Raw genomic sequence first — 17,961 nt, 5'->3', positions numbered from 1 at the left:
GCTTCTCCTGCAGCCCACCTAGATAACAGCTTTGATGACAGGTCAGAACAAAGCCTGCTGACTGGAGCACTGGGTTATACATCCTTGGTGGTGGTAGACTGAATGTGTCAGCAGGCTTGTCCTCTCATTCCACAAGAGGAAAACAGGACCATGAGGAGGCCCCTTTTGGCCAGTGGAGTGGGGCGCTCTCTGTTTTGACTTCGTCTCAGTTGCCACCCTTTGTTCCGCCCATTATGCAGGGAGTTGGCAAAACCATAGAGCCACAGAGCTGTAGAAGCCTTGGAGAGCATTTAATAGCCAACTTCATCAGGAAACTTGGGCTGCGTGTGGTGAAGTGACTGGCACAAGGCCTCCAGTGGGTTAGGGACCAAAATGATGACAGCACTGAACCTGACCTAGTACGTGCTCACTGTCTCACGGAAGATAATGTTAGTGCATTATTATAATGTTATATTAGTCCCTGCTGCTAGTTCCTGTGTCCCCCTGGGTCGGTCCCAGCGTAGGCAGTACACGAACCGGACCTGGAGGATCAGCCCATCCCTCTGTCAGTGAAGGTCAGTCGTTCTGATTAAGAGTGTGGGGTCCTGGAGAGCCAACTTGAGTACCCCTCTTCCCCCCTGTTGATTCTCGCCTGAGCGTCCAAGCAGCATACCTCAGGCTGTGAGGGGTATAATAAAATTATTTTTATTGCATTTTGTGCAGACAGGGGTCTAAAAAATTAATACAGTAAAAGCTGTAAAGCATTAAATGGGAGCATTCAACAATAAAGGAAAGAACCAACCCTCTCCTTTTCATATTGGCACAAAGAACACAAGATCAATACTGAGGCAGAATGTGGAATACTGAAACACTGAAAATTAAAGGCAGGCCTAGTAATAGTAATAAATACTCTTGATTTGGTTTGCAACCTCTCCTATTTACAATGGTTTTCAACTTCATTGCATTGTCCTGCACATAGATCGTCTGAAACAAAAGCAACACTAGTTATCACTACAAGGCTATTGAAATATTGCACTCAGAACGAAAGTCACTTGAATGGACATGAAACATCTAGCTACAATGATTATAAAGATAATTTGGTGAATGACTTGTGAGATAACATTCATAACAAATATTGCACATGTAGCACAGAAAACTTGGGTTTTTGTTGTGGGATGTTTGTTTTCATGAACGGAAACTTTGCTCTTGCCAGCCAGCCTAGGCCCAGATAGTGCAACTTTGGTTCCCTAATTGGTGTTGATGCATCCCCTTCCCTCCTGCCCAGCCCACCACGTCAGCCCGGAATGCTCAGGTCCCCAGGAGGCGAGACCCAGCTGTGGTTCTCAGAGGGAAGTCTTTTGGAGGATGCAGGGGGGCTGGTGTCTGATACCTCCTACTTTCTGATTACTGCCTGGAAGAATCCAGCTCTCTGGTCAAATCTCAGAGGGGCCGCAGCCTACCTGCAGCCACACCTGACCCAGTCTAGATGGCACTAGCTCCAGCTCTCTGCCTTGGGCTCAAAGAAAGGAGGTGGTGAGGTCAGGAGTACCAGTAGCCCCAGCTCTGGGAGGTGGGCAGGATGTCTAAGTGTGACGGTCAGGGCCCTGGGGCTGGAGGTACTGTACCCAGTCCCAGAGGGCGCTGGAACGATCATGCAGTGCCTGTCCCCCTTAGTAGCGTGCCCTGGGGGAAGGGAACCCAGCCAATGCGCGTTCTCTACGGATAGAGGGCGCCTCTGACCAGGCTAGTGGAGCAGAAGCGCTAAGGACTGGAGTTGGAGAAGCCAAAGGCCCTGGGTCCTAATTGGAGGAGGGCAGAGAGGCGCTAGGAACCAAGCACATGGCGACTCCAGCTCTCCCCGCCGGCCCAGATGCCTGGGAGACGCAGCTGGAGGCTGCTGCTAGGCAGCGAGGCCAGGCCCCGGGATGCAGAGAAGGCGGCTTGGGTCCCCGAGGCCGGAGCTGCCAGCTGCCAGATGGAGGGCGGGGAGGGAACATCGGGGGCAGCGCTGGGGCCTCCCCGGTGAGTCCTGCCCCTAAACAAAAATCGCCCCCTCCTCCCTCACCTGTCCCGGGGAGGAAACTCCAGGGAGGGGATGCCCTCCAGGTCCCCGATTTCAGTCTTTGGCGAGGAGCCACGGGATAGGGGGAGCAGGCGACAAGCCGTCTGAGGAGAGACGCCTCTCCCCCAGGAAGGCACCGGGGCGGGGCTTCCTCGGTGGGGCGAGGCCTCTCTCGGTTTCTCCCCCTTGAGGAGCGTCCCTCCCCTATCCTGGCCCCAGCTTGCATAAGAGCCGATGAGAAGAGGCTGCCACGTCTCTGCAGCCGCAGTGGAAGCTCATATCTGCTGGGAGGCGAATCCAGGAAAAGTTAGACACTTGTCTCACCTCGTCAATGAAAAGAACTAGAGGGAAGGGTCGGAAGCCAAGGATGCGCAGAAAGGGCGAGGAGGCGAGAGTGGGTCGGGGGTGTCGAGGGACCAGGACCATGACTCCCGCCTTGGCCTAAAGCACTTTTGCTCTCAAACTCTCCGACCCGAGGCCTCTGCCTCCTCTGGACGCCCCCAGCGGGAGAGAGCTCGACGGTGGCGAGAAGAGAAGTCCGTTACGCTTCTAGTCACAGAAACATGGGGACGTTAAAAATACACGCGATGTCTCCTGTACACTATGTATAGGCTCGGCCGCCCCGCGCCCGGAGGCCCCGCGAGGAGGGGCGGCGGAGACGGCCGAGCGCGGACCCCCCACCCCGCGCCCGCCGGGCCGCCGGGAGCCGGGAGCAGCGCCGGAGGAGCGCGGAGCGAGGACGGGGCGGGCGTGGAAAGAGGGAAGGGCCGCGCGGACTACCTGGGCGTCCTCAAAGCCCCAGCTCCTCTCCTCTCCTCTCTTCTCCGCGCCGCCTCCCGACCTTTCTTGCAGCGCCTCCTCCGGCGGGGCGAGGCCGGGCTTAGAAAAAGGGCCGCGCAGCCGGCGCCGACAGAGAGACGCGCCAACGGGGCGCTCGGGGCTCTGGTCTCCGCACGGGGGCGGTCCTCTCCGAGTCAGCCCCGACGGACCTGGCCTCCGGGCTTCAGGCAGCGGGGAAAGGGGCCGGGGCGGACACAGGGTCTGTATGTAAACGGTGACAGCGGCGGGGGGCGCGGCGAGGGCTCCGGGGCCGCGGGCCGGGCGCGCTGGGGCCCGGGTGGCAGGTCCTGGCTCTCAGGAGTAGATGGTGATGACCTCGCGGCCGCCGCCGCGGACCAGCATCACCCGGTCCAGGTGCTCGGTGAGGACCTCGAGGAACTCCATGTCTGAGCGCCCGTCAAGGAGAAAGACCCGTCCCCTTCCCTTCGGATGGAATTAGGGTCGCGTTCTGCCGCCAGAGAACGCTGGGCCCGCATCCCTGTCCGAGGTGCTGATCCTGAAGCAGCAACGGCTCAGCTCTTCCATCCCAGGCTAGGACCCAGGTCCCCTGTCGTCCACCCCCCACTTCCCCCAGCTTTAAATCCAGGATACAATTTTCGTCACCATTGCGGTTGCGGGGAGGCCCAGGCATGTTGAGCAAAACAAGCTTGGCATCCCGGGATTTCTTCACGATGACCTCGTTCAGCCGCACGGCTGTGTGCATGCGCCGCACGTTGGACTGGTTCCTGAGGGAGGGAGGAGGGGAGGAGAGCGGGTGAGCCTGGAAGAGGGGAAAGTTGGATCCAGTCGCCCTCCCAGCCCCAGGCAAACTGAGCTGCTGAGACCTGGTCCTTGCAAGCCAGGGACCACCAACCCGAGACCTCTCCAAGCTGGGGTATTCAGAAACCCTAGAGGTCAGGGGCACGAATTGAGGGCTCATGACAGAGTGAGGAGAGTAGGGACCCTGACCAATCCAGGAGAGAGAATTTAAAAACTCTGAAGCACTTACAAGTTCTCCCACTCCCTTCGGGAAACACAAGAGAAGCAAAGTGAGGAAGAAAAAGAGAGGAGTCAGAAAAAGCAGGAGAGGCTGGGGACATGAGCCACCATCATCCACCCTGAGCGCACACTGGGCCTGCTCTCGCAGCTGCCCAGCCTTCACCTTTCCACTGCCTGCACCGGGGAGTTCCGACCCTTAGCAATCGGGCCCAACCCCCAAGTCCTCAGATGGGGAAACCGAGATACAGTCTGGGCTGGATCTTCAGACTGTCAGACCAAGACCCCTTCTGCTTGTTTGCTCTGTCATGGGGGACAAGGACCCTGTAGGCTCACTCCAGACCCCAGCCCTTAGCCCCTAGGCCCATACGGCTTCATGCTGAAGAAGTCCTTGATGCCCTCGGAGGAGACGGGACTGGGGCCCTTATTCTTCTCTGCCGCCGACTTGTCCTTGGTCCAGGTGAGATGCACTTTCTCAGGATCTGCATCCCCCTCCCCCTCGGGCTCCTCCCCTGGGGACGGTGAGCTGCTGGGGCAGCTGGGAGCACTCTGGTCATGGATCAGCTGCACCTGAGGGGTGAACGAAGGGACAGCACGTGACTCCTTTGGAGGCCAAAGGTTCTGCTCCCACAGGCTGGGGCCAAACCAGCCCAGCTGCACACCTCCTCTTCTGGCTTCTCCTCACTGTCGCCAGCTGTCTCTTCTGGGACGTTGAGGCGGAGCCGAGTGTTGGCGGGATTCTTCCTCCGGATTGAGCCGCGAGACTCATCTGTGATACTCTGGATCTAGGGAGTGACACAGGTTGGTGCCAACTCTGCTGAGAGTCAGCACTCACGCCCTGCAAAGAGCTCCCACCAGAGCTGATGTTGAACCAGGATGCACGCTTTCAGGAACTGTACCAGTTGTTAAAGTATTGCAATGCTTCCATACCAAATAGCTATTGCCCCACTTACCTGGCCACTCCAACTCCTCTCCAGAACCCCTGACCTCCCCACTGTCCAGCAACCAAAGCATTAACACCCAGCCCAGCCGGGCTCTACCTTAGCACTTTGGTCCAGCGTCAGTTCTGATTGGTCAGTGCACATGCCATTGCTCACAGTTTTTACAATCACCCCTGGATAACAGCCTGGATGACATCTTTGGAGGTCCATCCTTCCCAGCTTAAAGGGGTACCTATCACTCATCCCCCTGAGGATCCATCAACCACAATCCAGTAGATGTATTACCCACACCTGCGAGACCCATAACCATGGTCTGTCACCCTCATCTATATACGATCTGCCACCTATTCCCCCAGGCAACCTGCCACTCACCTCGAAGAGTTCTTCTGTCCCCAGGCCCAGGATACCATCACTCATTTGCCCAAGGACCTGGAGTGGGTCTCTGGAGTGGGTCTTTTATTCAAACTCCAGGGTCCCACATTACCCACACCTGGGAGATCTCACCCCCACACCCCAAAGGAGGCTCATCATCATCACCCCTGAGAACCCATCAACTACACCCTGGGAGGATTGCCCCCAACTCCCACCATCAGCTATATCCCTAAATATCCATCCATTACCCACTCTCGGGGGGTCTATCACATGATCCTTGATATCAACACTGGCATCCACACCCCTAAGGAATCATCATCCATGCATATTTAGCATCGACTATTTTCCCTTGGATCACAGAAGTCACACACAGAGATCTGTCACCCATGCCAGAGCCCCTCTGCATCCTGGCTGGGAGGCCTGACAGGTGCAGCTGCACTGTGTACCCCTGCTGCTGGGGAGCCCAGTGCCAGGAGGCAGGGTGGGGGGAATAAGAGTGATGAGTAATGCTCTGGGGCGACGGTGGCAGTGCCAATGGCCACGAGTGTCAGCCCTAGGCCATCCCAAACCTGTGCAGACCTAGAAGTGGTGGCAGCTTGAGGCTCTCAGAGCCAAGGCAGGGAAACCTCACCTCCCGTTCCCGCTCATTCTTGGTTAAATGCATCTGTTTGAGGATCTGGGAACGCTGTTCCATCACCAATGTCTTCTCGTAGGTGTAAGCCGAGATGTCGCTTTCATGCTGTGGGCAGGCAGGGGTGGGGTGAGGGGGGCAAGGAAGGAAAGCAAGAGCTCTGAGCTCAGGTGCAAGGCCAAGGGAAGGGAGGCGGGACCCCTTCCTTCTGCCAGCCTAAGGCTTCCCTGTCCAATGACCTAGTTTAATCAACAAATGTGAGAAGCAAGGACAAAGCAGAGGGCGATGCTCCTTGAAGGCAATGCAGCTCCTTCCATCCTCAGCCCAGCACAGGACTGGTCGTATAAATGGGTGAATTAATGAATGAGTGGATTAATTAATTACCTGGGTGGATGGAAAAGGGGAAGAAATTTTAAGAAGAACAAAGGGATGAATGAATACATAATGGATGAACGGATGGGTAAGTGAGTGAGTGAATATGTTACTGAATCTATGGGTAGATTGGTGAGATGAGTGGGTGGATAAATAAACAGAGGGGAAGGGATGGACAAGAGGCTGTACAGTGTAATTGCTGGGAGCATGGACTCTAGAGCCAGCCTGCCTGGGTTTGAATCCTGGTTCCGCCACTTAGTGTGCATTGTTGGGCAAATTACTTAACCTTTCTATGCCTCAACTTCCCAATCTGTAAAATGGAAATGTGGATAATTGTATCTATTTCATTGGTTGTTGTGAGAATTAATATATATGAAGTGCATGGAACAGCGCCTCACACATAATGAGCACTGTTAGACATGGCTATCCTTACAAAGAAGAAAGGGATGGATGGATGGATGGATGGATGGATGGATGGATGGACTCTTGGGTGAATATGTGAGAGGCTAAGAATGGATAAGGGGAGCAGGGATCCAGCATCATAAGCTGATGGGTGCTGGGGTTGCCCTACTTCCTCCTGGGGCCAAGAAGAAAGAGGGCCAGGTAGACTTCAAAACTGCAGGAGTGGCTCCTGGGAACTCACCATCTCCACCACCTCAACCTCTGCAGTGATACGTAAATGATACAGAAATGTAGTCAGGTCCTTCTTCATCTGGATGCTATTGTCATCCATCTGGGCCACAGTGAAGATACGCATCTTGCATTTCCGCCAGACCTAGAGGGGTGAAGGGGACCCAGAAGGATCCAGCCCAGATGCAGGGAGGAGATACAAGGCCAGAACCTAGACAGGACCCTCACCCTTCCCAGCCACCTTCCCACACATACATGCAGACCTGAAACCCTCAGCACCGCTCCCTACAAAAGCTCTCGTGCTTAGGTGAGGTCCCCCTGCTTGGGGAGGATCACCTGCTTGGGTTAAGCACTGCTCTGCTTTACAATGCAAGGACACCCGCAGCGGGAAACAATCAGTTCCTCGCATCTCAGATTGAAGGAGGTGACCAGATCCCTTTCCCAGGAGCTCCCAAGGGAAGAGCTCACATGGAGGCTGGCCCTGGCCAGAGCCCATGAGCCTCGCCCACAGATGTGCACACACGCACAGAGATGCATGCATGCACACGTACACGTGCACATGTACACAAACACACACTCACCTTGTGGTGCCGCAGCAGGAAGGGCAGCAGCATGAGCATGCCTCCATCATGCACGATCCACCAGACGTCGATGCTGCCTTCAGAGAAGCGCTCCGGGTTCCCAGGAAACATGGAAACATTCTTGGTGACCAGCAGGGCCAGGTGACCAGCTGTGGTTTCCCGGACCAGCTCTGGGGGCAGCCAAGGAGAGATCCAGACAGGAAAACAGTGACCCTGGTCCCCTCCTGCACCCAGCAGCAGCCACAGGGGCTCCTGGCACCCAGCACCCCACCCCATCTGCCTTGGCCTTGGGCTGAGTAGTCAGAAAACCAGCATCTACCTGAGCTCATCACTTATCTGTTGTTTGGATTTGGGAAAGGCTCTCAAACTCTCTGGGCCTCAGTTTCCCCACCTGTCAAGTGGCAATAACATCACCTGCCCTTTCTGATTATTAAGAACTCTACCATGCATGGCCTCACTTAATCCTCCCAACCATCTTATAACTATGATCTACATATAAAAGAGATGGAATCGCCTGGAGTTAACATGCAGCCTCTGGGTCTACCAGCTGTGTGATCTGGAGCAAACTCCTTAATCTCTCTGTGCCTTAGTTTCACATCAATAAAATGGAGATAACAAGGCCCAGCCCTCAGAGGACTGCTGACAGAATTACAGACAAAGAAAGCCTCAGTTTGTCTGGCATACAGAACGCAGTCTATAAATGTTATTTATTATATTTCTATAACCAACTATTACCAAGGAATCTGACTCTCAGAGAGAGTGAGTCACTTTTGCACAATCACACAGCTAGGAAGAACCAGAAGCGGGATTGAGACCCAGGCCTCTGTGACTTCAAAGCTGTAGCTCTTCCCACTGCCCTGCACTGTCTTCTTCCCGGGGCTGTGAGCCCTGCAGCAGCCAGAACCGTCTCATTCACGCCTCAGTCCCAGCACAGGGCCCGGCACATGGCTGGCTTTGAACACCGTCACCTGCCTCTGCTGAATCCACAACTGTCAAGCCTGGGAAATGACCCACAGGCCCAAAGAAGGAGAACCCGCCCTCAGCCCTCCACTGCCCCCAGCCCACTATTGCCCCCAGCCCTCCACCGCCCCCAGCCCACTATTGCCCCCAGCACCCCCAGCCTTACCAATGAAGTTCCTCCACGTCTGATGATCTTCCTTCTGCCGCCAGTTGCGGGGCCAGCCGACGAGCACAGTGTTGTGCTGCAGGCCCCCAAGGCCCCCAGACTGAATCAGATGGGACACACCGTCACGTAGGTTGGAGGAAATCACTACCTGGCAGAAGCCTTTGACCTTCTCTGCCTCCATCAGGCGCCGGATGGACTGGGGGTTGAGGGGAAGGGAGTCAGACAAGGACCAGCCTCAGGCCTCCTTGGCCTTGCCTGGCCCCTTGCAGCCTCCCTTCCTCTTGTCTCTCCCCTCCATCATCCCAATCTTCCCGAAGCTCGGCTCTGATCATGTCAGCCTCTGGCACCAGAATCCTGCATGGCTCCCCATCACCTCTGGCCCCCATTCCGTGTTGATCAATCACAGCTCTGCATGGTCAGACTCCACCCTTTGCACCAGCCCGCTGTTGCTCACACAGTCCCCCAGGAGCTCTCTACCACCACCCGGAGCCCTCCCCCCATTGTACATTACACCCTGCCTGGCCCAATTCAACTGCCACCTTCTTCAGAGACCAACCCCTACCCAGACCGGAATGAAACTGGGCTCCTCTGCATGGCCAGACAATTTGTTTTTCACAATTTTTAAAAGTGAGCATACTGATAAGTATTTTAAGTGCACCTTCAATCTGCACTATGAGGGAAGTGTTCCTACTATTCTCATTTTACAGAGGAGGAAATTGAGGCTCAGAGGAAGTAAGACTTGCTGAAGGCCACACAGCTAATGGATGTTATTGTAGGGGTTCAACCCCAGGGGTCAGACTCCATCCGCCACACCCTTCCCACTACCCTGACGTCAAACAGAGACGGTTTCCATTCCTACCTCTGCTACTTCCTGGCTGTGTGACCTTGGGCCAATCAACTGACCTCTACAAGCCTCAGTTTTCTCATCTGTCAAATGGAGATCACGACAGCCACCCCATTGAGGAATCAGGAGAATTACACAGCATGATGTGGGTAAGTCTTGGTATACTGCCCAACAGAAACACCCAACACGTCCCCTTCCTCTGCTGTTACTAACTCTAATGTGGCACCTGCCAACATCGCATGGGGCTGACAGCCTCTGTGTATGTTCTCTCTTCCCCACCAGCCTGTGACCGCCCCTAGCGCTGGACTTGGTCTTACACATCTCCATCTCCCCCGTGCCTAGCCCGGTGCCTGGTACACAGCATGTTCTCAACCGCTGCATTTTTAATTAAACTGACCAGTGGAAGCCACCAGCCGTGGGCCCTGACAGATTGGTGTGAACGGACCAGCCAGGCAGAAACAGCAACTGTCACAAGCCATTAGGGGTGCCCCTCCCCGTCCCACCTCACCTCCCTCAGGCCCCCTTTCCTCTCTCCACGATTAGTCACAGACCTGGGGGAAGAAAGGGCTGAATCACAGAGAGAACCCACTTCCTCTGCTGCCCACCAGGTTCCAGACACTTGTTAGCACCCTGTAATGTAGACACCAGCTGTCCCAGCCCACAGTGGCTCTGTGCCCTGCTCCACGGGCACGGACCAGTGGACGGGGAAAAGGGCAGGTGACCCAGAACCAGGGTCCCAGGTTCAAATCCTGACTAGGCTTCCAGCCAGCTTTGTGACTTTCAGCAAGCTGCTTTTCCTCTCTGGGCCTCAGTTTCTTCCTGTGCCAACTTCACACAGTGGGGGATTGAAAGAATCCGCAGAAGTGAAAGCACTCTGAAAGATTATACTCTGACAGGAAGAAGTCTAGAGTAGGAGTCAAGCAGTCCTGGTTTCTGACCTGACTTCTCTAAGCCTCAGTTTCCTTATCTATAAATTGACCCTTCTAGCTCTGATTGTGTTTGGTTCTGCAAGTTGGATTCTAAGGAATTCACTCCCTGAGCCCTTGGACTCCTCTTCTAAGGCAGAGGGCAGAAGGGCCTGAGCCCCCTTTGATCTCAAAGGTGGTAAGGAAGAAAAGGGCAAAGGGACAAGGACTGTCCTGAGCGCCCTGTCCTTCCCCCCTCCCTCTGCTCACCTCCTCTGCCCGCTGGGCCTGGGGATGGTTGTCCAGAAAGGTCCCCTCAAGGACAGAGCCCACAATGGTCAGGCCCTTTCCTGCCTTGAGCTGGGAGGTCAACGAGAGCAGCTGTGGGTGTACCACGTTCTGATCTTGGTCCACGCGCACCAGCACCAGCAGCTGTGGCCTGAAGAGGGTGCAAGGTCATTTGATCTATCCACCACCCATCCACCCACCACCCACCATACACCCTTTCGTCCATCCATTTCCTTGCATATCAGCCCATCCAACCATCTCCCATGCATCTATCACTCCACCCACCCATCCATCTCTCCATCCACCTCCCTCACCCATCCATCCATTCAACCACCTACTCATCTACTTTACCCTTCAGTCATCCACTCACATTCATATTAGTTTACCTACACCTCTATTATTCACTCAATTATCCACATATCCACCTACCATCATCCATTCACACATCCATATATTCACCGAACTACCCTCTCTTACATATATACACTTAGCCACCTATCCATACTTAGCCACTCATTTCCTTATTCATTTAGCCATCCCATCCATCCAACCAGCCATCAATTTAACAGCATTCTCAAGGCATCTACTCTGGGCTAGACCCTGTGCTAAGCATTTGAGAATTCACAGACAACAATGCAAAACCCCAGTTTAGTAAGCATCAGCAAGGACAAGCCAGCAATGTCCTAGGCATAGATCAGACTTCCAGGCCTCACTCTTGGCAAAAGAAGCCTGAGGGAGGTGAACGAGGGGCTGGGCCTGCAGAGCAGTCAGTGAGAAAGCACCCTGGGCTGAGAGGTGAAGGGTGAAGATACCAGTTCCAGCTCTGCCTTCCACGACCTCTGAGACCCTCTCTGGTCCCTGATTTTCATGTGAATAAAATGGAGGGATTATTATTAATGTAGAGATTTCTAAGAGGTCCTATAACTCTCAAAGTAGATGATTCCACTTCTCCCAGAGCAAATGCTACATGATATTTTGTTTATCTGTCTCTGTGTGTGCCTTCTCCATGGAACTATGAGCTCACTACATCCCCGGAGACCAGAAGGAGGCTTGGCACATATGAGGCATTCATACATTCTTTTTAACAAATCATGGAGTGAATGCACAAATGAATGGACAGAGGGATGGTCAGGAGGCTGGAGTGGCGGGTGGAGTTTTGGAGAACAAATGTCTGGAATGCAGCGCAGCCTTGGTGTTGTAGGTGGGAAGGGTTCAGACAGGCTGAGCTGAGGAGGAGAGGTTAAGGGCACACCATTGTATGGCGGGATGGGCCAGGCCCTGCTCCCTTCTTCTCCCTCCTGAGCCCTCACACATGTGCCCCCAACACTGACCTCCAGTTCTTGGTGTGTGGGGGCCCCTCCTCCAGGCGTAAGAGGGCATAGCGAGCGGCGCTGAGAGACAGGCCTCGGATCCCATCGCCCCACTCCTTCTCCGCCCTGGGGACCGGGAAGGGGATCACACGAGGGCAGAAAACCAGGGAGTGTCAGGGAGAACCGTCCATACTGAAGTGGCCGCCCCAGGGCAGAGCCATCTATCTCAGGCTCAGAAAGGATGTGTATGTTGCTCCTGCCCTCTCCATTTCTCAAAGCTTCAGCCCATCCCTCTGCCCCTGCCCCCATCTCCCAATCCACCCCCATGTCACCCTTTCCCTTCCATGCTCGCCCCATCCTCTCCCACTTCCTGCTTCATCCCCATGCCACCCCCACAACGACCCACTGCTCCTTCCTCTCCTCACTCCTCCCAGCCCTCCCCACTCTCCACACTCACCCACGGTACTCGATGTACTTGTAGATGAGCCCAGCAATGAGCATGGCCACCAGGGCATAATACCAGGAACAGATGAACATGAGGGCCAGGCAGAGGCTCATGCCCAGGAAGGAGAGCGTCCTGGACAATGGGAGGGAGACCCAGACTCTGAGCCCTGGCAGGGCTGTCACTGATGCTGGGGCTCAGACAACAAGAGTTAGAAGGCAGAGGACCTGGGCAAGACCTGGGAGACTCCAGCCGGGGCTAGGGGAACTCACACCATCATCTCCATGAGCACCACGGGGATATGGGACCTTCTGGATGAATGAGCAGCTACCGACAGGGCACCACCCAATGCCCCACCCAGTTCCTGAGTCACTGCAGTGATCTGATCCTGTGATTTAGACCCTGAAGATAGCTCTGGCCACATGGGCTCTGAGGCAGGGGTCTCTAGGGAGAGTTGGAGGCAGGATCTCCCAGGAATAGTGTGCCCCCAGGAAGAGGCACCTGGCAAAGCCAGAGCACTGAGACGGAGTCAGGCAGCCCAGGTTCTATCCAGGTATGCCACAGTCCTGCTGGGCCGCCTTGGGCCAGTCCTTTCCCCTGCTTGAGCCTCCATTTCCTTTTTGTAGAACAAGCATGTTCATTCCTGCCCTGTCTGCCCCAGGGACCTATTGTGAGGATAAAGAGCCATAGAGTAAAATGATCAGAAGGACCCCAGCCTCCACATAATGAGCATCTTCTGTGCACCAAGCACTGTAATGCTCACGGTGGTCCCATGAGGGAGGTGCAGTTATCCTCCCACTCCCCGCTGAGGACACTGAGGTTTCCTCATCTAGACTGTAAGATGGTGAGCTCTATGTGCAACGGAGGGATGATAGCTGAGACCATTTGTCCTGTGTACTATTATGATTTGTGATTATAAGGAGACCCTCTCCAGGACCCTTCTCATGCTAGTTGGGCTATAAAAGCTGGAGCTTGGGGTCCTTAGAACTGGAGGAGGTGAGATTGGGGTGGAGATGAGAGGATGGTTCTGTGGGGCAGGGAGGGGGAACGGGGCACCCACCAGTGGTAATATCGAAAGCGTGGCCTCCAGTTGGGCGTCCTCAGCAGTGTCTGTACCGCACAGGCCAGGTTCACAAACATGTAGCACATCAGGAAGAACCTGGAACACAGAAAGGCCCCAGGAGAGACAGAGATGCAAGGGGAGGCAGAGACAGAAACATAGGGAAAGAAAGGAGAAATGGGAAAAGAAACTAGGGAAGTGCTGAATCATGTTCTGGTGCTTAGGAAGGAGTTCAAAAGCCAAATCCCCTTGCAACACACCCTGATGCACATGGGGATGAATCTCTATATAACAAAGGATGGGTTTCTACTACAGCGGGGAATCTCCTGGAGTGTTAAAGTGTTTGGGTGGGCTGTCCAGGGAGGATCCCAGTACAGAGACCCCCTGAGCCGATGGGGAGGGCAAGAGGCCAGCACGCACATAGAGAGGATGGGGGCGACCTCGTCGAGGGATGCAATGAGGATGCCGATCTCACAGATGCAGGCGGTCAGGAGCAAGGCCCATGTTGGCTCTCCGTTGGCTTTGCCGTGGCCAAAGACCTGAGGACATAGCAACATCATGGGGGCCTGAGTCTTTAAAGATTTCCTGTCTCTCTCCTCCAGTCTTGGGGACCAGTGCTGTAGATCCAGGAATCCCCTAACCAATGAGGAGGTGGGGAGAGGATGCTGTATTTCTCAACCTTTAGGAGTACCCAAAGGGACACCAGGCTTCTGCTGTATCTCGCCCACTCTGACATTGGTACCTTCGTGCAATGAAGTTCAAAGAATTCCTTAAGGGGAAAATGAACTCCAATGGGACAGAAGGAGAGGAGCTATAGGAGGCCAGCAAGCGGCCATGACTCGGTGCTCCATCTATCTCCCTGAGTCTCTGCCCAATCACTAGGCCAGAGGAGGAACATTTATTTTTCCTCTAAGAGCAGACTTCTCTGACCATGGCCCAAATCTCAAATAAGGCACACCCATTCTTCTTCACAGCAGTGCAGAGCAGAAGGGCCCCAGCAGGCAGCTCAAGGCTCACTTTGGCCCTGCTTCACTGTGTGGCCTCTCTGGGCAGGGGCCTGTCTGGCTGGTATGGGGGTGGGCTGTTCTTCCCACACTTCACCCCCACTAACCTGCAGGAAGGGCACTATGCCATCCCGGGAGATGGCCTGCAGCAGGCGTGGGGCCCCCGTGAGACTCTGCAGCCCAGCCCCACAGGTGGAGAAGAAGGATCCGATGACAATGACCCAAGGGGATGGCCAGGCCAGTGTGCCTACCACCAGGTTGCCATTCACAGCTTCACCAAACCTGGAAGGAAAGAGCAAGGGGACAGGAGATGCTGGGTGAGCAATGGTCCCTGGATTTGCAGGGTGGGTCTCCCACACCAACTTCAGGACCAACTGTATGCCCACCCTAGGGCGAGGCTCTGTAGGGATGAGGGGGAAGACAAAGCCCCTAATGTTCTGGGCACTTTCTGTCTGTGTGACCTTGGGCAAGTCATTTAAACTCTCCTCGCCTCAGTTTACTGAGCTGTAAAATGAGAATCATTATAAACCTATTCAGATGATTGATGAGAGGATAAAGGAAGATAATGCTATCAAATGCTTAGCAGTGTGCCTGGAACGTGGTACTAATAGTGATTCGAGTAAATGGTCAATTGTGTAATACTACGTTATCCAGGGAAAATCTCTTAGCCTCTTAGAACCTCAATGTCTTCATCTGAAAAATGGGGGATCTGGCCTCATCGTGTGGTGAAGGTGTGTGATGTGAGACTCCAAAGAAAGCATTTTCTAACAATGACACTTTCTGGAAATGGAAGAGGCTGCTTTAGGAGGTGGAGGGAGGCCTGCTCTCGAGTGTGCAAGCAGAGATGTGTGCAAATGTGCCACTGCTGAAGGACTCCAAGTGTCAGATGAGGGTTACACAGGATGACCTGCTGAATGCCCTGCAATCTTGGGGTGGGTCTACGATTAAATAAAATGAGATAAGTGGAGGGTAAGTTGCCCTAAAAGCTAACAGATGTAACATATGCAAATTTTCCATTTGACCAGGTCACTCCCCTGCTTAAAACCTCTCAGAGTTTCCCCCAGTTTTTATAAAATAAAGCTCGCATTTCCTGGTACCAAAAACCAGGCCTCTAGGACTGGCTCCAGACGAGGTCTCCAGCCTCATGTCCCCCTTTCCCAGAAGCCAGGATGGTGCCACAGAAACTGACTTCTGTGATCAGACCTCCTACTCCACCTTGCTGGTGGAGTATGCACACACCCTTCAGAAGTTCATGCTCCAGAAGGGCTGAACTGCTTATAGCTACAGGTACCCGGGTGTGCAAACATACACACACACACACACATACACACACAGCTGTTTCTCTGCTCCACCTTTGTTAATGCTGTCCCCACTGCCTGGAAAGCCCTTCCACCTCCTAGTCACCCAAGTCTTCTCTACTCAACATTTAGAGTGGGAAGGATAAATGAGAAAATGTGTACACAGCACTTCCAGCATCACCTCCTCTTCCCTGACCCTCTGAGGACTGGATTGCAGCCTCCTGGGCACCTCTATAACCCCTGTGCTCTCCTTTAACACCACCCCTTCTACTCCACATTTCAAGCCTGTTGACACACATGGTTACCATCCCCAAAGGGCTCCTTCAGGACAAAAATCACGTGTTATTTATCTTTGCTCCCCCCAAAACCCTGACAGCGACCAACACAAAGATCCAGGAAATAGCAAATGAATTAATAGATTTCAAAGAAAAAAAAAAAAGGAAAGTGTCATTATCCTGAAGGAAATGAAATACCATTCAAGCTTCTGGAGCCGGAGTGACATGAGAAAGATGAAATACAATATAAGAAAGGCCGTTAGCAAGCAATTCTCTGTGACCTCCCTCCCATAAGGCCCCTTGTACAGGTAGTTCAGCATCCCTGGCCAGGTGGCCAGGTCTGTTTCCCAGAGCTCAGCCCCCTATGCCCACCCCAACCCCAGGGCAGAATTAGCCCTGATCCCCTTACTTACTTGTCCCGAAGGACGACCCCCTCAATGCAGGCCCCAAATAGAACAACAGAGCTGATGTCTGCAGCAGAGGATGAAGGACAATGCCCAGGGTGGCGTTTCCCTTCCTCCCCACCCTTCCTAAGCCAGCCAGGTGAGGCAGCAGCTACAGCTGCCCTCCCCACCCACAGTGGTCCCAGCCCAGCAGTGCAGGATACAGACAGCAGAGGTGGTGGCGATAGCCAAGATGGTGCCAGTGGGAATTGACTTCTGGGCATCCCGCAGGTCCCCAGAGCGGTTAGAACCAGCCATGATTCCTGTGAACAGAGGAGCAGCTAGGACAAGAGCCACAGGAGCCCAGAAAGACCAAGAAGAAAGGACACCAGCCTTGGAGTCAGGAAGTCTTGGATCTAGTCCTGGCATACATGACTCATGCGAGAACTTGGGCAGGTGACTTGGCTTCCCCCAGCCTTAATTCCCTCATCTGTCCCATGGGAACTGAATTTCTGGCTCCTGCCTACATGATGGGTCTATTGAATTAAGAAATTCCCCAACATCATCCTTGACTCTCTCCTACCCATCCATTCCCAGGCAGAGTCCTCCCTCTCTGAGCTCCCCTTCACCTGTGACTGAGGGGAAGTAGATGCCAACCAGCAGGGTGAAGTAGGAGGTCATATCGCTGAAGACATAGGGATGGTCCATGTCGACAGGGGTGCCATCGGCCAAGCCCACCGAGGGCATCCCACGCCTCTCCACGATCACCCCCTTGGTCAGGTAGGAGCTCCAGAGGTTCTCTGTGGGGGAGACAGGATGCTCAGGGGGAAGGTCAGAAATCAGGTGCCAGAGCTCTAGGACCAGGAGGTGGGGTGGGCAAAAAGAAGGGTCAAGGTCAACCACCTCTTGCTTCCCCCGGGCCTTGGCTCTATTTTACTTCCATCAACATTTCCTAAGCTCCTGCTTTGGGCCAGGCCATGCGCAGGGCTTCTGTACATGAATCAGATTTAGTCCTTGCCCTCAAACAGTCCAGTCTACTGCACACAAACAGTCTAAACAGACACACAAAGACCCATCTCAGACTGATTCAATATGTCCCAAACTAATCTCACTATCCACCATCCCAAACCAGCTCCTTTCCTGTATCCCTTATCTTGGTAACTGGCACCACCATCATTTCAGACAGCTTGACATTGACCTCAGCTGCTCCCTCTGTCCATCTCCATTTCAAAACCATCTCCAACTCCTGTCCATTGTTCCTCCTAAATATTTCTCATATATGCCCCTTCTCTCCTTTCCAGGGTCCCTCCACTTCAGCACTAGAGTCACATGCCTCATAATGACATTTCAGTCAATAACAGACTGCACAGATATCGGTGGTCCCATAAGATTAGTATCATATAGCCAAGGTGTATAGTAGGCTATACCATCTAGGGTTGTGCAAGTACATTCTATGATGTTTACACAATGACAAAATCACCTAATGACGCCTTTCGCAGAAAGTATCCCCACTGTTAAGAAATGCATGTCTGTATTGACATTTTGGGTGAGATAATTCTGCATTGTGGAGGGCTGTTTTGATTTGATGTTTAGCAACATCCTGCCTCTACATACTAGATGTCAATAATAATCCTCCCATTGCG

General features: G+C 53.8%; 1 protein-coding gene across 4 annotated transcripts in view; it reads right to left on the bottom strand.

Moving 5' to 3' along the window:
* Positions 1–661: 661 nt before the first annotated feature.
* The window catches only part of SLC12A5 (solute carrier family 12 member 5), a 36,616-nt gene continuing 19,316 nt past the window's right edge, over positions 662–17,961 (bottom strand). For 2 of the 4 annotated variants that reach the window (XM_023626635.2, XM_023626637.2), the window contains exons 9-26: positions 16,948–17,118; positions 16,543–16,641; positions 16,349–16,406; positions 14,470–14,644; positions 13,779–13,897; positions 13,359–13,457; positions 12,314–12,433; positions 11,878–11,982; positions 10,529–10,697; positions 8,510–8,705; positions 7,384–7,553; positions 6,816–6,947; positions 5,801–5,908; positions 4,519–4,641; positions 4,227–4,426; positions 3,870–3,884; positions 3,473–3,606; positions 662–3,267 (exon numbers count right to left, since the gene is read on the bottom strand). In XM_023626635.2, coding sequence (XP_023482403.2) covers positions 3,176–3,267; positions 3,473–3,606; positions 3,870–3,884; positions 4,227–4,426; positions 4,519–4,641; positions 5,801–5,908; positions 6,816–6,947; positions 7,384–7,553; positions 8,510–8,705; positions 10,529–10,697; positions 11,878–11,982; positions 12,314–12,433; positions 13,359–13,457; positions 13,779–13,897; positions 14,470–14,644; positions 16,349–16,406; positions 16,543–16,641; positions 16,948–17,118 — 2,285 coding nt within the window. In that variant the 3' untranslated portion in view covers positions 662–3,175. The remainder of the gene's footprint in view (positions 3,268–3,472; positions 3,607–3,869; positions 3,885–4,226; positions 4,427–4,518; positions 4,642–5,800; positions 5,909–6,815; positions 6,948–7,383; positions 7,554–8,509; positions 8,706–10,528; positions 10,698–11,877; positions 11,983–12,313; positions 12,434–13,358; positions 13,458–13,778; positions 13,898–14,469; positions 14,645–16,348; positions 16,407–16,542; positions 16,642–16,947; positions 17,119–17,961) is intronic. The other 2 variants (XM_023626636.2, XM_070247834.1) reach the window with 1 other exon arrangement.

Source organism: Equus caballus, chromosome 22, assembly GCF_041296265.1.
Source record: "Equus caballus isolate H_3958 breed thoroughbred chromosome 22, TB-T2T, whole genome shotgun sequence".
In the NCBI taxonomy this organism is placed as follows: domain Eukaryota; kingdom Metazoa; phylum Chordata; class Mammalia; order Perissodactyla; family Equidae; genus Equus; species Equus caballus.
The sequence above is the reverse complement of the archived record's forward strand: the minus strand, read 5'-3'. Positions and strand labels throughout refer to the sequence as shown.